The sequence below is a fragment of the Muntiacus reevesi genome, chromosome 2, assembly GCF_963930625.1.
Source record: "Muntiacus reevesi chromosome 2, mMunRee1.1, whole genome shotgun sequence".
In the NCBI taxonomy this organism is placed as follows: Eukaryota; Metazoa; Chordata; class Mammalia; order Artiodactyla; family Cervidae; genus Muntiacus; species Muntiacus reevesi.
The window spans coordinates 24,810,281-24,835,630 of NC_089250.1; the positions used below are offsets into that span (position 1 = coordinate 24,810,281).

Here is a 25,350-nt window from a genome sequence, read left to right on the forward strand (position 1 = left end):
TTAACAGCTCTGTTTATTTTTAAGGCATTAACCATTTGCCATAGTTACAGTGCACGTATTGATTTGCTTAGTCTTAAATTGAATTTGGAGAAACTGAGGAATTTAGGTCATTTGGAATTGTCACCATCATCTGGCTGTGAAAAATGCTCTTTAGGGGAAATTGTAGAAGGCATTCCAGAAGGCAGGCACACATCAGATTAAGTTGGCCACATTACAGGGAGAATTCAATTCATTTCAACTAAAAGATGTTTGAGCAGCTACTATACACCTAATATTTTACTATATATTACCCTCTGATGAGTACAGCTAATTGTAATGCAGAATTAAAAGCCATGCTTGCAATTTCAGTAAGATGTATTTGAGAAACATTCTTAAATAGTTAATGGAAAAGTGTTGGAGGAGTGTTTGGGAAAGTGGCTCAGAGGTAGAGTGTGTGCCAAGCAAAGAAGTGGTGAGAAAGTCCTCCAAGCGGATGGCCCAGTGTGGAGAGTGGGCGTGCTTGATAAAGTCACAAAGCGGCAGAATTTCCAACACAACTGTGATGCCCTAGGAATGTAGCATGATTTGGGGTTAATGGGCAAGAAGAGGAGGTTGAGGTCTGTTTTAGTTGATTCGGGGTGCTGTGACAAATTACCGAAGACAAAGGATCTTAAACAACAATGTATTTTCCACTGTTGCAGAGACTGGAAAGTTCAGGGTCCGTGCCTGGGGAGGACCCACTTCCTGGTTTGCAGATTGCTAGCATCTCACTGTATCCCCACAAACCGGAGAGCAGAGATAGAAAAGCAGCTCTCCCATGTCTCTTCTTCTAAGGGTGCTATTCCCATGACGGGGTGCTATTCCCATGAGGGGGGGGCAGCCTCATAACCTAATCACCTCCCAGAGGCCCCACCTCCACATACCACTACAGTAAGAATTAAGGTTTTAACATGCATTTTGGAGGAACACAAATATTCAGTTCATAGTGAGGTCACACAGTCAAACCCTTACATCCTATATGAAGATAAAGAACATTTTAGAAGCTATCCCAAACTCTGGAACGGATTCTGAGATTCAGAAGATTATAGCAATGTGTGATACCACATGACCTGCCAAGTGCATTTCATTTTTTACAACATGTCACCAAAAGCTGTTGGTGACAAATGGACTTTCCCTTTGCAGAGCCATTGAGATGGAAGAACACTTGAGGTTTCTCAGAAGGTCCGCAGATACTGTGGGGTTCCTTTCAGCACTCCTGCTTTCAGGGCTCTGGGCCTTCCTCCGCTCCCCCTAGCACGTGGATTAATTCTAACCACGTGTCATCATTTACTTTGGTTGATTTCAAGACAGGAATCTTTTTTCCAAGCTGCCCCCATCTTGCTTCCACATCTTCCAACAGATGGTCGGGCTAAAAGTGTGAGGACAGCTATGATGGTCCAAAGAGCACAGTTGGAGGAGATGGATGTAGCTTAATGCAAAATTTCAGAGGCTGTGTGCTTTCAGGGAGAGATTGTGGCTTTTGTGGCTTGACCAAATGGGATATATGAGTTAGTTAAGCCATTTTACTGCCTGTAACTTGAGGCGAGCTACCTGGACCTTCCTTCTCCCTTTCTGTGAAGTGGGGGCATCACACCAATCTCTTCAGAGATGCTGATTCTGTGAAATTACACGGGTACCGTTTCTGCCACAGAGCAGACATCCTATAAATAAATGTATTTCCCTGGTCCTCTTTCCTTCTTCATAAAAAGGGAACTTCTCATCCAAAGTCCTTCAGACTTCCTCTAAATCTGTAGCAGCCAGCCCGCACTCAGAGCGAGGGCAGAATGCCAGGGCATGCTGAATCCCACCACCGTGCCAACAAAATGCCACCATAGATTAAGAGAGTTCCTTCTGAGTTTAAGCGTTTCTAAATACCTTTCGTGAACTGAGAAGGCAGGCTGAACCAAGTGTGAAAAGACTGCTCTCCTCTGTTCATAAAGGCATCTGTTCCATCTTCTCCGGATTTTCATGATCTGTAACTGGACTTGTGTACCCAGCTGGCAGCCGCACTAGCCAGACCCTGAGGTAACCATAGTTCAGGCCCAATTTTTTTTTTTTCTTCCCTCAGAGCAGCCTGCAAATTCTATTTCAAGCACACACACGTACAGAATGCAGATGTGGGAATGAAAACCAGGCCCTTCTGGGGGGAATGAGGCCGTGATATCTGACTGTAGGAAGGCCACGAGTGGTCCTTGAACAGGGGCCCCGCCCAGGCATGGTTGCGGTCCAGACCTCAAACGTGGTTCTGGCCTTCGGATATGACATTAGCAATCACATGGAGAGTCACCGCATCTCCTGTTTGGGGCAGAAACGTTGCACAATCTATGGTCAGACAGGCTTGAAAGGGTTTTTTCCGTACTCTGTAAAATGTGTAGCAGTGTGGAAGTTCTGGAAAACTCACTCCTTGAAGAAGCTGAGGATCGAAACAGCGATTGAGAAGAGAGAGGGAGCTGCTTATGCTTGTATGAAAGGACTACTGTGATCAAGGAGATGGACACTTCAGAATGTGGGTCTTGTTTGTGTCCAAATCAGGAACGAGATTCCTACATCATGTAGCAAAAGCTCTTACAGCCCAAATAGATCCCAAAATGAACATTCCTTTTGGATGACCTATATTAATAAACCATTCATTCATTCAACAAACACATGTTAAGAACCTACTACATCACAAGTAGTATAACAAGTCAAAGGATACCAAGGCAAACAACAACAACAAAAAACATCTTAGAAAGAATCCCTGGGACTTCCCAGGTGGCCCACTGGTTAAGGCTCTGTGCTTCCAATGCAGGGGGCCCAGGTTCGATCCCTGGTTGGGGAACTAACATCCACATGCTGCCCAGCTTGACCAAAAAAAAACCCCAAACCTGTTTTTAAAAATGCAGTTTAAAAAAAAGCCCTGGTGGGACTTCCCTGGTGGTCCAGTGGTTGGGATTCTGCACTTTCATTGCCAAGGATGCAGGTTCAATCCCTGGTCAGGGAGCTAGGATCTTGTAAGTTGTGCAGAATGGCCAATAAGTAAACAAACAAATAAAAAGGAGACCAGAGGAATTATTTTTTAAAAAATACCTAGTCTCATGAAACTTCTATTTTATTAAAAAAAAAAAAATTCCTGCACTTCCCTGCTAGTACAGTGGAGAAGAATCCACCTGCCAATGCCAGGTACCCAGGTTCCATTCCTGGTCTGGGAAGATCCCATGTGCCAGGGAACAACTAAGCTCATGTGCCTCAATTACTGAAGCCCATGTGCTCGGAGCCCGTACTCCAAAACTAGAGAAGCCACCGCAACGAGAAGCCTACCTACCTTAACTAGACTGTAGCCCCCACTTGCCTCAACCAGAGAAACCTCAGGCACAGCAATGAAGACCCAGCACAGCCAAAAATTAACAACAACAAAAAAAACCCCAGCCCAATGAAGCTTCCATTTTTGACAATAAACACTAGTAATTGTGAACATACAGGTTAGAGTAAATAGTGAAAAACTCTCAGGAGCAGAAATGAAGCAGGAGTTGGGGTATGAAATATGAGGCAGAAAGGGTGCTGAAATTTTGGAGAAGGTGGTGAGGGAAAGCATGGCTGGGAAGCTGACTTGAATGAAAGACCTGATTGATGGTTTGTTAAATATAGACCTAGATAGAAAATATTTCTCCCGGATTTTCGAGACCATTTCTCCATTGTCTTTGGTTTCTGGGCTGCTGCTGAGAAAGCGAATGCCCTTCTAACTCCCGCTTCTTCCTTTGTGACTTTCCTCCCCACCCTCTGGGAACTTGTAGGAACCTCTGTTTCTCCCCTGCCATCTGGAATGTCTCAGTGCCAATTCTGAGTGTCTTTAGCATTTCACGAACCTTTTTTTTTTTTTTTTGTTCACGCCCTGCAGCATGCAGGATCTTAGTTCCTTGACTGGGAATCGAACCCACGGCCCCTCTTTATCAGAAGCTCCGAGTCTTAACCACAGGACTACCTGGGAAGTCCCTCCCTCCTGAACCTGTTCAGTCTCCAACCTCATATCTTCGGTTTGGGGAGACAAAAAAAATTCTTTTAATACCTTTGTGAAACTGCTCGGTTTTTTCTGACCTCCTTACCCCAGTTCCCATTATGAGAAATTGAGAGGCTCTGAGGTAATTCTCTCTTTTTTTATTGGTTCTCACCCTTTTCCCACTCCTTAGTCTGTTTTGGTGCCCTTTTTGAGATTTCGTCAACTTTGTCTTCGCCACTGAATTTGTCCTTTCTGTTCTCATGGTTCCCAGAGCTCGCTGTTGCTCTCCAAATGTTCCCCCTTTCTCAGACTGTCTCATTGCTTCTGAGTTTCTGGTTTCTGTTTGTTTCTAACATGAAAGAGGCTTTATGAAATGCCTGGTAATACTTGCTGGTCTGTTCATGTATAAGCAAAGCATGGTCGTACTCACTGGAAGCTCTTGTGTGTGGCCTGGGCTGCTTCATGATGGGGTGACCAGACAGAATCAGAATCTTAGCTTGCTCAAAACTCTGTTGGTGTCCTCTCAGAAGACAGTCAGCTTTCCTCCAGGGCTTCCTCCAGTTTCCTAACAGAGATGTCAGCCCTTTGCCAGAACTCTGACAGAGGGGACCTCACACACCTTCCCTTATGTCTAGTGAGCCAGAATCCAGTCCACTGGCTCCTCTTCTTTGAGGTTCTGCTGTGGATTTGTGGAGTTGCTTGGCTGAATGGGATGCAAAGGAGATGGGGAAACTTGTTACTATTGTTGTATACTCACAAAGTCGTGTCCGATTCTTTGCAACCCCATGGACTATAGCCCGCCAGGCTCTTCTGTCCATGGAATTTCCCAGGCAAGAATACTGGAGTGGGTTGACATTTCCTTCTCCAGGGTATCTTCCTGACTCAGGGATTGAACCCACATCTCTTGCATTGGCAGGAGGATTCTTTACCGCTGAGCCACCAGGGAAGCCACCCAGGGAAAGCGTGCTGCACCATTAAAAAAATGCAGTCAGCCCTCATGCTTTCCAGGCACTCTGCATTCCTACCTTCAGGAGGATCTAGTGCCTCATTTCCTGAGCTTCTCCAGCCCTGCAATTACGCAGAGTTCTGCGCCTGAAGACCTAGGTGTCAGCTTTCTATGGTCTGCTATTGGTTCCTCTCTCATCCCCTTAATTCTTTGATTTATGCTTTTTTAATTCTTCATCATCGTCTGAATGGTATGCCAGAAGGAGATAGAAATAAATCAGTTGCATGAGCTGTTGTATTTAACCACAAGTCATAGTCTTTTTTCTTTTGAGTCTGTCCTGCCAACGACTGCTCCAGTGGTACTGGTAGAGGGCCTCGGGAGATTCTCACAGGAAGTGGGATTCAGATTCTGCATCGAGATCTTCCATCCCCTGCCTCAAGTCACCTGTCTTTGAATAACAAGTGACCGTAAACATAGTGACCGAGAACAACCACAGTTATGTATTTGCTTGTGATTCTGCCATTTGGGCAGGGTTTCCAGGGAGGGTCTTGTTTCTGTTCTGGCAGGGCTGTCCTGGGGCCAAGGGTTCCCCCCTCAATGTGGCGCACCCACATAACTGGCCGGTGGTCCTAGCTGGAGAATGGTGCCTGGTGGGGGGCATCAGTCAGGGCTCCCACTTTTTTCTTCATGTGGCCTCCCAGCGTGGCTCAGTTAGAGTCCACAGAAGTTTGGTTCTGTGAGGATGCAGACAAGACAGGCACGCTCAACAAGAAGACAAGACAAGCTCTCATGTGCAAGCATGTGTCGAGCCTCCATTTTGCATCATACTTGCTAGCGTCTCATTTACCAAAACGAGTCCTGTGGCCAAGCCTAGACTCCAGGAGGAGGGGACTGCGCTCCACAGGGGCACGATGGCTGGGAGGCATGGTTCACAGGAGCCACATGCCCCCTGGAACTCTAAGATGCTATCATCCTGTGCTTGTGTTGGTATAACTGATATTTTTCCATTTTCTTTCTGACACATTAGGACACCAAACTCATGTAGATATTTTCTTTTGGTAGAAACATTCAATATGTAGTAAAGCCCCAGAAATATTGTAGCATTGCCACTTACAGCACATTTCTGGATGGACTATAAGGACTTAATCTAGGGATTCCCCTGGTGGTCCAGTGGTTAAGACTTAACTTTTTGATGCAGGGGGTGTGGGTTTGATCCATGGTCTGGAAGCTAAGATCCCACATGCCTGGAGGACAAAAAACCAACACTTAAAACAGAAGTAATATTGTAACAAATTCAATAGAGACTTTAAAATAGATCCACTTCAAAACAAATCTTAAAAGAAAAAGACTTTATGTCACTTGCATGTTGCTATCATGATTGTGTCCCTCATTAAAGACTTGGGGAAAAAAATTCACCCAATGGGGTCAGATTCCTAAATATACCCTTCAAGGGAGTTAAATACTGTGTTTTGCTTTAGGCCACCAAGGGTTAGCTTCTTGTCCTTTGGTTTTTAAAATAGTTAAAAATGAGCTTCTGTAACACCTGCCTTGACTCTAAAGAATAAGATATTTACATCATAACCAGAGAGTGCGCTTCTTGAAAATTCCAAGGTTACGTCTCTTGTGACATGGTTTTTTTGCAAGCGCACCTGGAACATTCCTGCCTGCTGTAGGACGGAGGGGGCTTAGCTTGTGCTGTGGGTCGTGTGAGCCTTGAGCTGTGACTGATAACTGTGTCCATCTCGTGTGCAGGAGTTCTTTATCTCCAGTACGGAGATGAAACCAAGCAGCTCAGGATGCCGAACGAAATTACAAGTGCAGACACAATCCGTGCCCTCTTCGTAAGTGCCTTCCCACAGCAGCTCACCATGAAAATGCTGGAGTCGCCCAGTGTCGCCATTTACATCAAGGATGAAAGCAGAAATGTCTATTACGAACTAAATGATGTCAGGTAAGCGGTGACGTCACATGTGTCCACCATCTTCCACTAACCATTGGTACCAAGTCCCCATCTCTCTGTGTCCCAGTGAAGACAGCATGGCTGTTGTCTTAATGAGCAGGTTTACCTTATCCAGGTGTGAATCCACTATCTGGTTTTCTAGAATTCATTGACAAAGTTTGGTTTACAGAGGTGAGGACAGACTTCTCTCACACAGATGTTTGCAGGTTACATCTGAAAAAAATGGAAAAATTGAGCCAGTCCATTGTTTATTGTAAGAGTTAGGGAAGCGATGGCCCAGGAAGATCATATGAGTAGAAGGTTATACCTACAGGTGGAACTTAACCAACTCCTTTTCAAGGGCTCTCATTCTCATAGACGGAGGCTGTGGACATTTTAGGTAATGATCCCACTGGGCCATAATTTACATGAATGAGTTAGAATAAAAGCAGTGGACGCAATGCTATTGTCCACAAGAAAGGAGTCCAAGAAGCCTTCTTTTTTTGTTTTTTAAATAGTTGGCCTTTGCTAAAGGATCCCACTTTCCATGTGGGCTTTCTCCAGAGCTACTAGTATAATAGTGAAAGGTGAAAGTGTTAGTCTGTCAGTCATGTCCAGCTCTTTGTGACTCCATGGACTCTGGACCACCAGGCTCCTCTGTCCATGGAATTTTCCAAGCAAGAACGTTGGAATGGGTAGCCTTTCTCTTCTCCAGGGGATCTTCCCAAACCCAGGGATCAAACCTGGGTCTCTTGCAGTGCAGGCAGATTCTTTACCATCTGAGCCACCAGGAAGTCCGCTCCTGATATGATAAGATGTACTTTAAAAGGAGGCTAAAGGGATTCCTACTGTGACCAGTGGCACAGAAAGGGAAGCTCTTTATCAATGCCAATAATGTTGTGTCATGAAAAGAAGGGACCATCTGAACCCTTCTTGCCAAACAAGCCTGAGAAACAGGACTGAAATCAACCCAAATGAGCTGTTGCTAGTATAGCTGTTAAACATTTTAGAGCTGAGAAAAAGATTGAGTGATTCATCCAGCCCTTTCATTTGATGGGACCAGAAACTCAGATGCTTAAGAGTTAAGACTTATTCAAGATCATGCAGCCGGTTAATGTCTAAGCCCAGTCCCAAACCTAACTGTCCACATTCTTGATCAGAAATTGTTTATTCCCTCAGAATGTTCTCCTCTCAACTCATCTGGGCCCCAAGTTGGTTTCTCTGGGTCCCTTCCTTGTGGGGATAGCAGACTGTCCTGTTTCTTCATCATGGAATTAATAAGAACTACTTTTTAAAAATATGCCTCTAGTGCATATAAATTTCTAACAGTGATCAGAAATGACATATTTAGGCTTGTACAAAGGTGTATGAGTAATTTAGAGCTTTCAATGTTTGACACATGCCCCTAAGGTATAGGTGTTAGGTCTGTTGCCCAACCTTTCTGTTTTTTAAAATATGTTTAAATATTCATGAGTATCAGGAAATTCATGTTTGTTTTTTGACATAAATTATTGATCAAGCTGTCATCAAAAAATATCCTTAATGTACAAAGCATGTACTTAACCATGGCGTAATCACGCAATATTTAGAGAGTATATTTGCAGTATATATTCCAGTATACTGAAGTTCCAATACTTTTCCCACCTGGTGTGAAGAAATGATCATTGGAAAAGACCCTGATGCTGGGAAAGATTGAAGGAAGGAGGAGAAGGGGATTACAGAGGGTGAGATGGTTGGATGGCATCACTGACTTGATGGACATGAGTTGGAGTAAGCTCTGGGAGTTGATGATGGACAGGGAAGCCTGGCGTTCTGCAGTTCATGGGGTCACAAAGAGTCGAGTGACTGAACTGAACTGATACTTGCAATAAGATAATCTCATGTAGTTTTTTTTTTTTTTTTAACATGGATGTGCTGCTTTAAAACCATCTTATTGAATTTTTGCAGTTCGAGAAATTGAGGGGAAGGGTAATAATAAGTACACATGAAACTACGCAAAGCCACTTTTGATTGTGGAGTTCAAGGCTGATGAAATTATTGTAAACAGTTGGATCCCACTGTCTTGCAGCTCATGCAAGAATTTTTATAGTACAAGTCATGATTTCCTAGACATGAGTTTCTTTCCCAAGCCTCAAAGTATGACTACTAAGACTTTCTTTGCACATTCTTTGGGGGTACTGTGATATAGTCACAAAAAGAGAAATGGGAGGGAATACGAAGAGGAAAAGGTCCCCCAAAACTTCCAAACTGAAATGGTCCTTCTTGATGCAAATTCAGTTGATGAAACAAAGCAGCACTTGAAAGAAGTGATCGCATTAAATGTTAATAGTTTCAGTTTGTTTCTATCTGCAAAAGTGATGCTCTGGTTGATTCTTAGGCTGTGGTACTGATAGCCTGATTTTTAAAAAGTCTCATTGAAAATGTGTAAGGGGAGCGTCATTGGTTTATAAATTTGTCTATAATTTTACTTTTCAGAGTTTTGATTTACATATGAAAATGGATCTAAAAATATTTAAGTGGACCTAAAAATATTTAAATGTCTTTATTTGGTGATGAATATACTATTTAGGCAAGATGATAACATGTATGTTCTTTCAAAGAATTATTATTCTTTGCTTTTTTTGCATAAAATCCCTCAAGTATATTTTATTTGAATGGTAGAATAAACTTCCACCATCAGCATTAAATAGACCCTTGCCTGCTCCCTCTCCCAGCAAGGGGAAAAAAAAATGTAGCCTGTAGATTTTACCTGAAGACACAGACTTTAATATCCTAAACCCAGAGACAAATTTCATTCATGGCCAGTATTTTTGAAGTGAGGGTATATTTGTTAAACATTTGGAGCTTTCATCATGGTGTTGAGTTGTCCATATTTTCCTTGGGGAAATGCTACCGAGAGTTGAGGTTGAAATTCTGTGTTGTAAATGTTGCCATGGCAAACGCAAGCTGGGCCTTTTCTGTTGGTTCATCTTGGATGAACATGTTTCTAAATTAATCATAAACCAACCTCCTGTGTTTTAAATACCTTCAGAACCACATGAATTTTTTTTCCTCACGGCTTAAGTAAGGTTTTCAGTTTCTTCACATCGTCACTTGGGAATTTGACCCCCCGTCCACAGGGTGAGTTCCTGCAATGAATCCCCACACCCTTTCCTTCTGCTAACTCTTCCCTTCCTAGTCACTGAGTCTCTTCTAGTAACAAGGACCACACTCCTCCCCTTAAGCAGACTTCTAATGAGCTGCTTGAAATATGGAGCGATGGTACAAGCTGGGGCTAGTCACCGCTTAAAAGCAAACACTGACAGATACTTGATGGAAGGAAGCAAGACTAGTCCAAGGATCCTCCAGTTCATTGAAAACAAAAACACAAGCCAATCATCCCAGTGATTGCAATCGGCCCACAATACGTGTGGCTGCACCTGGAGGAAAGGAATGTGTCTTCCTGCACCAGATTCCCTAAGCTCACCGTGCCAGTCCTGGCAGGCATCGCAGTGTAGACGGGGCTGAACATGCCCGGGGGGGCCTCTTCTGCTGATGAAAACTAAAGATGGAGGGCGAAGGACGTCGTAGATATTCATAAGCTCTTAAATAATTTTAAGGTAGGCTGTTAGCGAAATGTGGTTCTGTCCTTTGCTGCAGTCTGATTGACCCTAGAGTTGGATTCCAAGGGAGAGACAAACCAGCGGAAGAATTTACCCACTGCTTTTTCTGGAATCCAACTTGTATGAGGAACAGTATCTTTTAAAAATCCATTATGGAAAGAGAAAAAAAGATCATAAAGATACTAGTTTTGATCTTTATGGTACTTTTTTTCTGGACTGCAAATACCTTTTCTTTCCCTGGCTATAGGTGTTCGGAGGAAAAAAGCATTTTTCATTTGCATCCATTCATGAGATAAGCAGAAAACCAGGTGTCTGGGCAAAGTAAACAATTAAATATTTAAATATTAACCAAATCCCTTTGAACAGCTTGTAAATATGGGAACTTTATTGTTTCATGAAGTGTTAACTTTCCTTGCTCTGAATCTTGAAAGAAGGTTTATGTTACCCGATATTTATGGGTGGAGAGCTACGGAGAAAGAGTAATACTTTCGTGAGGAATAGGGGGAAAAAAAGGAAAGAAAAGCTGAAGTCATTTTTTTCCTTTGCCTTATTTATCTTTGCCTATTTTTACGGTAAAAGAACTTTTTGTCTGGTTGATTGCATACAGCGGCTGGACTGTCTATAGATATCTTTTACCTGATTCTTATGAGTAGAGGAGAAGGAAATGGCCACAATAAGGCTCCTTTCATCTGCCATAGTTATTGATGTTTTTGATTCCAGGAACATTCAGGACAGATCCCTTCTCAAAGTGTACAACAAGGATCCTGCCCACGCATTCAACCACACACCGAAAACTGTGAATGGAGACATGAGGGTGAGTGTTCCTGTTCTGTTTTTACTTTAATTCTATGGGTCGAACTATCATCCCTCCTCTGGCATGTGGTCCTGGTGTGATCACACTGAAACACCAGATATGAGGGGTTCTTAACTGCTCTTCTTGTGTAATGGCATTGTTTCTTGGTAGAGAAGTCAGATTCCCTCATTATTTGGAGTAAGAGGGTTGAGACGGGGCTTGACACATCCTATTTCATCTCTAAGCATGGAATTTAGTTATGTCCTCACTCCAAAGGGGTCCTGAAGATCTGTACGTGAAAGGTAATAAATTATTTTACCCAGAGGCTCTCTTGCTATTTTTTCCCCTCCATTTCAAGCAAAACTGACATACCAATGACAGCAAAACCTGTGCACAACTGCATGTAGAATCTATTAATATCTTTCTATCAGCTATTCCAAGTCCCAGAATTCTAATTATTGAATAAATTCTTCACTTTCTAATTCAGGACTGTTTGCTGTTACAACTGCAAATAGTGTTAAATATTATCAAATGTCACCTGCATGGTGTTGAGGGCAAAGTACAAAACTCTGCATGTCTTGTGAGCTAAAATTCTCTAGATTTAGAGCATCGTAGAAGATTATCCAAATATTCAGAGCATACAGGCATGTTTTGAAGAATAAAGCACAGGGAACCTGAAAAGGCAGATTGTAAAATCACACTAATGCAAGTCCATTTGAATGGGATTGCGTTTCTAACAATAATGCTAATGCTACCTTCCTCTGCAGTAAAAATGAGCAGGAAAAAAAGATTGGCTTCTCCAGATGCACCTCCACCTCCCCACCCCATCCCCCACCCCCAAATTTAGAACATGCCTTGACATTTTCTATCATCCTTTCTGAGGATTAGCACTGGATGCTGGAGTTTAACTAGAAAAAAAAAAAAATTAATGATTAGGTTTTACTGCCAAAGAAACCCAGGCACTGCCTGTCCTAGAACTGCAGGAGGGTTCTTGAAGGACTCTGCTTCCTGACAGTGAGTATTAGTTGTGTTTTGCTGGTGTACCAAATTATTACATATTCACTGGCTTAAAATGACACAGATTTACTGTCTTACAGTTCTAGAAGTCAGAAGTCCCACATAACTTCAGTGAACTAATAAAATTAAGGGATCATTGGCATTCCTTTCCAGAAACTCCCGTTTTTCCCAGCTCCTGGCGACCACTCCCGTTCCTTGGCTTGCAGCCTTCTTCCTCCATCTTTAAACACATGCAAGTAGCATCTTTCTGACGTGGCTTCCCTCATCACACCTCCAACCCTCTCTCTTCCACTGTTAGGGACACTTGTGATTACATTGGGTCCAGTTCTCCAGAATAATCTCCTATGTTAGGCTCAGCTGATTGGGCACCTTCATCCCCTTTCCCATGTAGTCACAGGTTCTGGAGACTTGGATGGAGACGTCTTTGTTCTGCCCACCACACAGGATCTGTGAGTTGAGGACCAAGAGGTCAGGAGGTGCAATAGAGAGTGCTGGGAGAAATTTCCACGTGGCTCTGGACTGCAAGCTGAGTGATGACGTTGTAGGATCGGAGCCCACACACTTTTGGAGAAAGAGGCCTCTTGTTCTTCACGGCTGCTTTTTTTATGTCAGAAATGACATGTGATTTGAAGGGGAGGCTGAGCTGCTACTGCAGAAAAGCTTGGATTTGGAACTTTATTTTTAGTCAGTTACACTTTCCATGTAAACCAGCTCCACGTGAAGACAGATGGAGTCATGCTCATCACGAAGTATGAGCCGAATACGATGCTTCTCTTTGCTTTTCATGACCTCATTCATCTCTTGCTAAAGCAACATTCTTAAGAGTCTTTGCTCCTTGGAGATTCTTATTTTTTGATATGTCTAGCCTTCAGACTAGAGTTTCATAGTGTTCGAAGTTGTGTTTTTGTTACACGGAGCCCACACAGGGGCCCTAGAATTACCTCTGAAAATCTTGTTTATGGCTGGGGAGGACACCTGTTTTTAACTCTTAAGCAGATGTGGAACCTCCATAAGGACCAGCAGTAAAGCATGGAGAAAATCAAATATTAACCATCTGGACAGAGCCTGCTAGGATTCAGAACTTTGACTCTGGGTTTCAGTGGTGTTTCTCTATTTTTACTTTTAGACGAGACCCTTGTGGTCACTTTCCAAGTTGCCCACAGCCTACTTTAGACAGTGCTGTTCTCTGGGAGAGAGTCAAACTGTTCTCCCCAGAGGAGAAGAAACAAATGTTCACCATCCAACCCACAGAAAAAGCGTTCAGGTTTCAGTAAAGACAACTTAGAAATGAGACAGAGAGCGTAGTTTTAAAACCAACTCGGCAAAGAAGGGGTGGACACAGTTCAGCAAGCTGGTTCTCATCCAGTGGACTAAAGAAAATTCTGTACAGGAAAATTTTCAGTTTTCTCTGTTGTGTCAAAATTGATTTTTAAAATGTATAGCTCATGGAATAATTATCTGATAGGTAAATATAACAATATTCTTTCATTTGTCAATATCATAATTTGGTGAGTCATAAACTGGTATTAATGAAAAACCATTTTAAAAAATTAACACTTAAAAAATATTCTTATATTTCTGGAGTAAACCACACTTGATCACTCACACAAAACAAAACCTAACTTGGTGTCATGTCTGCAGTTTGCAACTTGGCCCCTATTCATGAATTCCAGGAGCTAAAACACCTGGAATCCCTTCAGCCTCACCTTTTGGCGCTTGGGGTTGGAATTCTTTCTCCTTCCTGATGAAGGTGGATGCCTTGCCATCAGAGGAAAGGAAGCTTTGTTGAACCCTGCCAGGAACACAGCTGCACAAGCCCACTGCTCGTGGTAAAGAAGAGAAATCCAGAAGAGAGCAAGGATCAACGGCTGTAGACTAAGCCGAGGGGAGGAATTCGGTGATAACTGCTCACCTGAGCTGGTTAACGCAGTCCCGCACCTGAGGTTGTTGGTCCATCTGCCAGTCTCCCAGCAGCCTGAGCTAGTCCTCAGCTACCCACTTGTTACCAATATGTATGCATGACTCGGAAAACATTGGTGGGACCAAGGTCATGCACCTCAGAGCGTATGTGGAATAGATGCTTAGTGGGAAAGACATGCGCTGTATTTTTCATTGAGCATCTAGCCGAGCATATTTAAAATTGATTTATCTTTTTAATTGAGGGATAGTTGACATACAATATTGTGAATTTCAGATGTACAGAAAGTGATTCAGTTATTCTTTCAGATTATATTCCATTGTAGGCTATCATAAGATATTGAATATGGGGCTTCCCTGGTGGCTTAGACGGTAAAGAGCCTGCCTGCAATGTGGGACACCTGGGTTCGATCCCTGGGTCGGAAAGATCCCCTGGAGAAGGAAATGGCAACCCACTTCAGTATTATTGCCTGGAAAAATCCCATGGACAGAGGAGTCTGATGGACTATAGTCCATGAGTCACAAAGAGTTGGACATGACTGAGTGACTAACAACAAATATCTCATTATATAAAAAAAATATATAATGAATATAGTTCTCTGTGCTACACAGCATAAATCCTTATTGAATATCTATTTTATGTATAATAGTTTGTATCTATTAATCCCACACTCCTAATTTGTCCCTCTCTCTCTCCCCTTGGTAACCATACATATTTTGTTTTTCCTGTGTCTGTGGTCTGTTTCTGTTTTGTATATAGATTCACTTGTGCTATTTTTAGATTCCACATATCAGTACTATCATATAATATTTGTCTTTCTCTTGACTTCACTAAGTATAATATTCTCCAGGTCCATCCATGTTGCTACAAATGAGAATATTTCATTCTTTTCATGGCTGAGTAGTGTTTCATGGTGTGTGTGTATATATATTTATGTGTATATATACACACATACATACACACTTATATATGCTGTGTGTTGAGTTGCTTCAGTCGTGTCCAACTCTTTGTGACCCTATGAATCACAGACTGCCAGGCTCCTCGGTCCTTGGGATTCTCTAGGCAACAGTACTGGAGTGGATTGCTATGCCCTCCTCCCGGGGATCGTCCCGACCCAGGCGTCGAACGCACATCTCTTACATCTCCTGCATTGGCAAGGGGGTTTTTTACCACTAATGCCACCTGAAAACCCCTTCATCTTCTTAAGCCAGTCATGTATTAATGGGCACTTAGGTTGCAAACACCCTCTTCCAACAACACAAGAGACAACTCTACACATGGACATCACCAGATGGTCAATACCAAAATCATATTGATTATATTCTTTGCAGCCTCAGATGGAGAAGCTCTATACAGTCAGCAAAAACAAGACTAGGAGCTGATTGTGACTCAGATCATGAACTCCTTATTGCCAAATTCAGACTTAAATTGAAGAAAGTAGGGAAAACCACTAGACCATTCAGGTATGACCTAAATCAAATCCCTTATGATTATACAGTGTGAAGTGACAAATAGATTCAAGGGATTAGATCTGATAGACAGAGTGCCTGAAGAACTATGGATGGAGGTTCATGACATTGTACAGGAGGCAGTGATGAAGACCTTCCCCAAGAAAAATAAATGCAAAAAGGCAAAATGGTTGTCTGACGAGACATTACAAATAGCTGAGAAAAGAAGAGAAGCTAAAGGTAAAGGAGAAAAGGAAAGACATACCCATTTGAATGCAGAGTTCTAACGAATAGCGAGGAGAGATAAGAAAGACTTCCTCATCGATCAATGCAAAGAAATAGAGGAAAAAATGGAATGGGAAAGACTAGTGATCCCTTCAAGAAAATTAGAGATACCAAGGGAACATTTCCTGGAAAGACGAGCACAATAAAGGACAGAAATGGTATGGACTTAACAGAAGCAGAAGATATTAAGACGAGGTGGCAAGAATATATAGAGGAGCTATACAAAAAAAGATCTTCATGACCCACATAACCACGATAGTGTGATCACTCACCTAGAGCCAGACATCCTGGAGTGCGAAGTCAAGTGGGCCTTAGGAAGCATCACTACGAACAAAGCTAGTGGAGCTGGTGGAATTCCAGTTGAGCTATTTCAAATCCTAAAAGATGATGCTGTGAAAGTGCTTCATTCAATATGCCAGCAAATCTGGAAAACTCGGCAGTGGCCACAGGACTGGAAAAGGTCAGTTTTCATTCCAATCCCAGAGAAAGGCAATGCCAAAGAATGCTCAAACTACCGCACAATTGCACTCATCTCACACGCTAGTAAAGTAATGCTCAAAATTCTCCAAGCCAGGCTTCAGCAATACGAGAACCCTGAACTTCCAGATGTTCAAGCTGGATTTAGAAAAGGCAGAGGGATCAGAGATCAAATTGCCAACATCCGCTGGATCATTGAAAAAGCAAGAGAGTTCCAGAAAAACATCTACTTTTACTTTACTGACTATGCCAAAGTCTTTGACTCTGTGGATCACAACAAACTGGAAAATTCTTCAAGAGATGGGAATACCAGGCCACCTGACCTACCTCCTGAGAAATCTGTATGCAGGTCAAGAAACAACAGTTAGAACTGGACACGGAACAACAGACTGGTTCCAAATCAGGAAAGGAGTGCTTCAAGGCTGTATATTGTCACCCTGCTTATTTAACTTCTGTGCAGAGTACATCATGAGAAACACTGGGCTGGAGGAAGCACAAGCTAGAATCAAGATTGCCGGGAGAAATATCAATAACCTCAGATATGCAGATGACAGCACCCTTATGGCAGAAAGTGAAGAACTTAAGAGCCTCTTGATGAAACTGAAAGAGGAGAGTGAAAAAGTTGGCTTAAAACTCAACATTCAGAAAACTGAGATCATGGCATCTGGTCCCATCGCTTCATGGCAGATAGATGGGGAAACAATGGAACCAGTGAGAGGCTTTATTTTTGGGGGCTCCAAAATCACTGCAGATGGTGACTGCAGCCATGAAATTAAAAGATGCTTGCTCCTTGAAAGAAAATCTATGACCAACCTAGACATAATATTAAAAAGCAGAGACATTACTTTGCCAAAAAAGGTCCGTCTAGTCAAAGCCGTGGTTTTTTTCAGTAGTCGTGTATGGATGTGAGAGTTGGACTATAAAGAAAGCTGAGCATCGAAGAATTGATGCTTTTGAACTGTGTTGTTGGAGAAGAATCTTGAGAGTCCCTTGGACTGCAAGGAGATCCAGCTAGTCCATCCTAAAGGAAATCAGTCCTGAATATTCATTGGAAGGACTGATGCTGAAGCTGAAACTCCAATACTTTGGCCACCTGATGCAAAGAACCAACTCGTTGGAAAAGACCCTGATGCTGGAAAGATTGAAGGTGGGAGGAGAAGGGAATGACAGATGATGAGATGGTTGAATGCCATCACCGATTCAATGGACATGAATTTGAGTAGGCTTTGGGAGTTGGTGATGGACAGGGAAGCCTGGCGTGCTACAATCCATGAGGTTGCAAAGTTTCAGACAAAACAGCAACTGAACTGAACTGAATTAGGTTGCTTCCATGTCTTGGCTATTGTAAATAGTGCTGCTATGAACAATGGGATGCGTGTATCTTTTCAATTTAGAGTTTTCTTTTCTTCCAGAATGGAGCATTTTTGAAGCTAATCTACCCAGGGAGACTTGTGGTTCTCTGCTCGAACTGAGCATCTCCTGATTCTTTACACGTGGGTGCAAATCACCCTGCTCTAAATGAATTGCCTGGCTTTTGTTTCATCACTTTAGATAGTAGCTTTGATAATTCAGTTCCCAAGGGGCTGAGCTCATCACATGGAATGGGCCCTTTTGCTAAAATTATATATGTACTCACGAGTTTGTAATTCACACATGTACAACTCAGAAGATGAGATATTCCATTCCATGCCTCTCAGAGGGTACTAGGGACTTCCCATTCACTGAACCTAGTGGGTTTTTTTTTTTTGCAGTTTTCAGGTTTTTCCACTTTCTTCTTATTCGTGTATGTATTGGCTGTATTGGGTCTTAGTTGCGGCGTGTGGGATCTAGTTCCCTGACCAGGGTTCTTACCCCGGCCCCCTGAGTTGGGTGGAGGAGTCCTAGCCGATGGACTACAGGGAAGTCCCTTTTCCACCTTCGTGTGTGCTTTGAGATTACTTCCCGAGGTTCTTTGCTGCGATCAGTCAGTTCTCTGCTTTCTCTATGTCCTCAATTTTTACTTGCATGTTGGACAGTTTCCATATTTGCATAGAGAACACATCCCCCAGTATTGGCTCTGCATCTTAAATAACTTTCAAATGCCAAAATCAGTCACTGCCCCCAGACCTCTTCTGTCTGATCCCTGCATTTGACAGTGACGGGCGGTCTCCTTAGAAACCTTGGTTTCCATTACACTGCCATCTCTGAATCCCTTGCATGCATGCAGACACACCCCAGCCTCCTTCACTAACTCTTCTTTTTTCTCTTGTCCTCTACATGGTCTGCAGGGCCTTTAGCCAGGCTTTACAAGTGTGTGTGTGTGTGTGTGTGTGTGTGTGTTTTAATTGCTCTTTTTCTTTCATCTGTACCTTTCCACTTGTCATTTTTGTGTTACTACTGATTTAACCATTAGGTCAGTGTAGATGACCCTTGAAACTCTATCCCTAGTTCTGCCATTTCTGTAGAGTATAAGACCAATGTTCAGCTTCCAAGCAGTTGTCTTCATATGGATATTCTTCCAATGTTTCTAGTGTATCCTGTCAAAGAAGAAAACATAAATCCTGATCTTTCTTTCCACCACAAACCTTTTTCTGCTTGTTTTCCTGTGTGTGTGAATGAAGGCATGACTGCTGTTGGTGTGTCTATGGGTGTGGTGCCTGTGTATTTAAATGAGAGGGAAAGAAAAGATTTTAAAAGTTGAGTTATCAGTGACCCAACTTCTGTTTTTCAAATCATCCCACCAGTCCTCAGAACCCATCCATCTCACTCTGCAGGGCCTCTTACACACCACCCTGCTTCCCTGGCCTGCATCGTGACCCTCACAGTAGCTAACGTTTTTGTGCCTTTGACGAAGCATGTTCATGGATAGTTTCATTTAAATCCTCAAGACACCATTTTGAGGCAGGTATTGGTATAAGCCCTTGTATTTATAGCTCAGAAAACAGTTCTTAAGTCTGTTGAAGACGTCTGCCCCAGGCCGCACAGCGAGAGAGTGCAGAGTTAAGATCTGAATCCGAGCAGCTTGGCTGCAGACCCCAGGCTCTTAGCAGCGCTGCTGCGATGCTGTAATGACAGCATGCTTTATTTTTCTCTCAGTTGGTAATGCAACAGCTTTTAACCAGTCTCCCCAACTCTTACTCCAACCTAGCAGCTATTTCCCAAGTCACTTCCCGACTTCCCATTGTGCAAAAGACTAGCACAGGCTGGGATTTCCTTGGCAGTCTGGTGGTTACAACTCCATGCTTCCATTGCAGGAGTCACAGTTTCGATCCCTGGTCAGGGAACTAAGACCCTACAAGTGGCATGGCACAGCCAAAAAAAAAAGCGGGGGGAATATCAGAGGCTGATCATCGTATCACCTCCATCCCAACTGAGCCACCTCAGTTCCTGCTCCGAGTCTCTGCAATGCGCTCTCCCTCCCTCCGTGATGTCTTGCGAAATCCATCCACCCACAATACTATAGGACAATAGCTCAGTTCCGTTGACAAGTATGATAAAAGGGTGGGCGGAGGCACTCTTCCACTCTTCCAGGTCTCTTCTGTCCGCTAACAACCCAAAAGCCATGTGTGCACCACGTTTGGATCCTGACTGGGACAAACCAAATGTAAAAGACATCTTTGAAACTGTTTGGGAAGTTTGAACATGTGTTAGGAATCAGATGATATTAACGGATAACCGGTAATTCTGTTGGGTATAATAATGACTCGGTGGTTATGTTTTTAAAAATGAGACCCACTGAAGTATTTTACAGGCTAAAATGGTACAGCTGCTGGGGCTTGCTTTAAAATGCTCTGGCAAAACAAACCCCAAAAGTGGAAATTGATGAAACAAAATTGGTAAAATGTTGAAAAATGTCAGAGCTGGATGCTGTGAGCTCATTGTGTTATTTTCTCTACTTATTTTTATGGTTGGTGGAAATATCCATAAAAAAATGTTAAAAACAAAACTTGCTTTTAGAGGATGAATAAAAGACTGCCTACTCTGTGAAGCCTTCTCTGTCAGATTTAATATTTCCTTTTAGGGGGGCATGTTGTACATTCTCCTGGTGTTTTAGTCATTTAGACGCTTGTGCATCGCATCCCATCCCATAAGAATATAAGTTCTCCAGAGGCACACGCCCGTTCATGTTTCTTTTGTAGGCCTCCAAAAGCCAGTCTTAGTGTCTCATCTGTGGCAAGTGTAAACGCTTGTTAAGCCGATGTGTTGAGTACTATAATGATGGTGCTACAAACGGTGTATTATTCATCTTCTGTCATTAATGAGAACCCACTGTATAAATATCTCTCTGTTCTCATCACCAGAAATAGTTGTGCTTCTCCTGGTTTATTTTTATCATATGGACACTTTGAATCTTGTAAGTGATCATTTTCCCTCTGTGTTGCTACTCTAAGGCTTAGAATTAAATTTGTGGCCCACCCACAGCCAGCGTACAGGCATTCACGGCGTGTGTGTTGGTTGGTGTGTGCTGGCTTTGTGCCTGGCCTCTATTTTTAGTTTTCCAGCTTTCATCTTCTTTCTGTCATACATTCCAATTTGACTTTTGGGGAGGGGAGCAAAATTGTAGTGATTTGAGTAGACTCTTAATTTCCTTGTGAAATCAGTCATGGTATATAAGTAGTATTCATTCTGTTCCATTGTGTTTCTCAATATGAGACTATTCTGCATCCACATAGAAGGCAATGTGTTAAATACTTTACATGTTATTTAAATGAGTCAACAACTCTTCACACTGACTCAGTTTTCATAGATGATAAAATTGAGGCCAGTGACGTCTTTCCCAGGCCCAAACAGCTGGTATATGTCAAACATAGGATTTCAACCTGGTTATGACTCTACTTAGCCCACAGCCTCCCTTCCTTGACATTTCCCTTCAGGTTTTGCAAGTTTTGAAATGATTTTAAAACACGTGAAATATCTTTTTAAAATATTTGTTTCACTTCTTGATTCTCTTGTGTGTGTATATTATGCATCTGTTCCCTGGCCTTCTTTTATAGTGAACATGCTCCCTTCTGTTCTCATCTGGGTGGGCTAAAAGGGTATCCCACCTGGAAAAAAGAAGGGAATTCCCTGGCAGTCCAGTAGTTGGGACTCCAGGCTACCACTGCAGTGGGCATGGGTTCGATCCTTGGTTGGGGAACTAAGATTCCACTTACCATCCGGCATGGCCAAACAAAAGAAAAGAAAGAAAGAAAAAATATATGTATTATTTAGTATGTTTGTGTGAAGTTGGCCTGCCACAGAGTTCAGGCCCTTTTTCCTACAGGGCAGTGCTCTGGTTGAAAAGAAGGGCTTGGGATTTGGGCTAAGACAAGAAAACCCCTTAGAAACGGAAGTTTAGGAAACCACTCCTAGCTAATTTTCTTTCATTCTCTCATTCTTTCATTGACCCAGCTGCCCTATGTTCCCTTCACTCACATAATGGCAGTGGTACTAATAACGTAAGACTCACGTTGTGCCAGGTACCATGCGAAGTATTGTGCTCATAATCACTCTCATTTGTTCAGAACAACCCAGTGTGAGAGGAATTCTTATGACCCACCCTGTTTCAGATGTGGATCAGAGAGGTCAGGAAACCTTCTCAATGCCACACAGCACATCAGAGATGGAGCTAGTTTCAGAGGCAGACAGACCAGCTCCAAAACTGGCCTCCTCATCCCTCCAGTGGTCCCTACTGTCCTTCCCCACACTACTGTCCTCATCATCAGGACCCATGTGCTACTCATTTTTTTAATTATATAAGTTTCAGGTGTGTGGTATCTATATACAAACTCCAGAGTGGTCACCATCACACATCTTGTCTCCATCCATTATCCTACAGTTGACCTCTTCATTCATTCCACCCTCCCCCGAACCCACTTTCCCTCTGGTAACCATCAATCTCTTTTCTGTATATATGACTTCGTTTCTTGTTTTCTTTGTTCATTAACTTTGGTGTTTTTGTTTGTTTAGATTCCACATATGAGTAAGGTCATATGGTATTTGTCTTTCTCTGACTTATTTTATTTAGTGTAATACCCTCCTAGTCCATACACATTGTTGCATGTGGCAGGGTTTCATTCTTTTTTATGGCTGAGCAGTATTCCATTGTGTGTATACATGTATATGCATGTATATATTTCACATCTTCATCCATTCATCCACTGATGGACACTTTGGTTGTTCCCGTATATTGGCTATTGTAAATAATGTTGCAGTGAATATGAGGGTACAAATATCTTTTCAATTAGTATTCTTGTGTTCTTCAGATAAATACTGTAAGTGAAATAGCTGGGTCATATGGTAGTTCTGTTATTTTAGGAATCTCCATACTGTTTTCCATACTGACTACACCAATTTGCAGTCTCACCAACAGTGTGAAAGGATTCTCCTTTCTCTGCCGTCCATCTTTGAAGACCTAACTCGACAGCTACTATCTTCATCATGCCTTTCCTGACTCCTCTCTTATCCAGGCCTCACTAACCACTGTCCCTTCTCTGATTCCATCGAACCTCACCTGTCTCTCCCCTCTCTGAGAACCCTCACCTTTTCCCGTCTGCGCTGTAGTTACTGATGTACACATCTGAAGTTCTTTTCTAAACTCCACGCTTCGTGGGAGCAAACCCCTATTCCATCCATCTTCACACTCTCTGTGTTTCCCTGAAACAGCGTCGTGCTTTGAGGAAATTCTCCTTAAACACGTGGATGGAAAAGGGGCTTATGTCAGCACTTTTCCTGTCACACACTTTCAGTTAATGCCTTCTCTGCTAAAACCAGTACAGTGATGTGCACATGTAAACATTTGAGATTTACAGCACATTCCCTTGTTTATCCCAGGAGTAATTCCTGACCAAAATGAGAACTAAGAACATCTAACAAAATTACTCATCCTATAAATATAATTTTATTGCAGTTAATTACTCTGTAATTTAGGATGAGAATAACAGATTTGTCAGATTAAACTAACTGGTTGTCAGAAACACACACAGATCTGCATTTTATTTTCAAGAGTAAAATTCACCCATGGTAGAAAGGAAGCCAATCTCTGGATAACAAATTAAAGAAGACAGATCTTGGTTTACTGTTATTTCTAACTCAGCAGGACACATCTTGCTTTTAGACTGAGTGGGTAATCAGTATTTCAGATACCTCCAGACTTATCAAGTAGGAGTGATGATTTTGGAACAGTTAACTACTTCCAGTGATTGTGAAGTTTCACTGACCCACTCACCCAACCATCATGCATTGAATCTTGACTGTGATTTGGGCTCTTGTATAAGATTTCGAAGATATGATAGTGACCAAGTATGGTACCTGCCTTACAGAGCTCGTCCAGTCTAGCAGAAAAGTGGTCCCCAACCTTTTTGGCACCAGGGACCAGTTTTGTGGAAGACACAATTTTTCCATGGCCCTGGGGAGATTTGGGGGTGGGGGGCAGGGTTCAAGATGATTCAAGTGCATAACATTTATTGTGCACTTTATTTCTATTATTATTACGTCAGGTCCACCTCAGACCGTCAGGCATTAGGTCCTAGAGGTTGGGGTCCCCTGTAGTAGAAGATCAGACTAATCAGTAGTGATACAGACGTCTGTAATTTTCACATCTGTTGCCAGCTTTGCGCCAGCTGTCCTTCATTCTCTTATCTGCTAAAGAGTGTAGTTGATTTACCTCTACAGAACTGACTTACCAGGTAGGTGCCTCATTATGTCCCTTTTATGATGTGTCTTTCTGACAGGTGAAAAGATGTTTCTGCTGCAGTTGGTAAGGAATTATTCTTATTGAAATTATTAGCTGGGCAAACACAACTCATCATTTATACACTTTCGTACAGTGGCTTTACAGAGCAGGGTATTTTTTTTTCCCTTCTTCACTGCTTCCAGCTCTATTTTATTTTTTAAGGTGCAAGAACTAGTAATATATGCATATCTGACAGGCAGCTTCCAAATGATACAGATCTCATCTTTCCTGCTGTGTGGCTGCCTGCTTTTTCTTTCCTTTTTTTTTTTTTTTTTTTTGTCATTGAGAGGTTATGACAACACGAGCCATATTGTATTTATAAACATCACGTGTTCCCTTGATATGGCTTGCCGTTTCTGCCAGACGGAACACATGGAAGAAACATTTCTCGTTAACTCAGCATTGGCTTTTAGTTATGCTGATTTCCGGGACAGGAAAAATGCCTTCCTACTCAGATTTAACGTTCATAGAGGAGAAACAAAACCTCTGAATGTCCGTGAAATAGTTTTAACAAGGCTGGATACTGCTCCTTTAAACCACATATTTTGACTAAAAGCTTCCTTCTGTTAAAAAAAAAAAAAAAAACCCAAGCCTTGCATTTAGTTACCATCAAGACAGGCGGAGCTGGAAGCATTCGAGAGATGGGTGATTTCAAGGTCTCTGAACGTCTAGAAAGTTTCTTCTAGAAGAGAACAGTTTGTGGAAGATGTAAGGTAAGAACTGTACCTTTATAACAAAATAGGGTTTTCAGGATTTGGGGTCCCTGTTGCAGCACGTTTACCTCCAAATGAGTCAACTTTCCTGTATTCAAGTTCCATGCCATGTGGAATTGAGATGCTAGGTTTTTATTTTAACTTCTTGCACACTGCTTAGAAGGAAACTTCTTTGTTATTGGTGTTGGTCTGTTTTCTAAAATCCACTTAAGTTACATTGGGCTGTCTCCAGTCTATAAATCTCTGTTTAATCTCGTGATCTTTCTGTTTAACCTTATAATTTAGAAAAGGATTTCAAGTGTCAGTGTGGTTTGCTTGTACAGATCTCATTGATTCATGTGTTTTGTGACAGTTTTCAGTGTTTTCACGAAGATATTTGACTTGCATTCAGTTTCTGAGGCAATTGAAAATTTGAACGCGTGGTACAAATTGGGGGGGCAGGGGGAGGTTAGTGTGTTTCCTTCAGTATTCAAGGAAAACATTATCTGTTGTATTTTCCTTGTGAAAATCACCTTACATTTTAAAATA

At 42.3% G+C, this 25,350-nt stretch overlaps 1 protein-coding gene across 9 annotated transcripts in view; it reads left to right on the forward strand.

Moving 5' to 3' along the window:
* KIAA1217 (KIAA1217 ortholog) overlaps positions 1 to 25,350 on the forward strand; it is a 346,126-nt gene that overhangs the window by 215,278 nt on the left and 105,498 nt on the right. For 8 of the 9 annotated variants that reach the window (XM_065921090.1, XM_065921092.1, XM_065921091.1 and 5 more), the window contains 2 exons: positions 6,690 to 6,888; positions 11,199 to 11,292. In XM_065921090.1, coding sequence (XP_065777162.1) covers positions 6,690 to 6,888; positions 11,199 to 11,292 — 293 coding nt within the window. Of the gene's footprint in view, positions 1 to 6,689; positions 6,889 to 11,198; positions 11,293 to 24,542; positions 24,823 to 25,350 lie in introns of those variants that run through there. The other variant, XM_065921097.1, reaches the window with a different exon arrangement.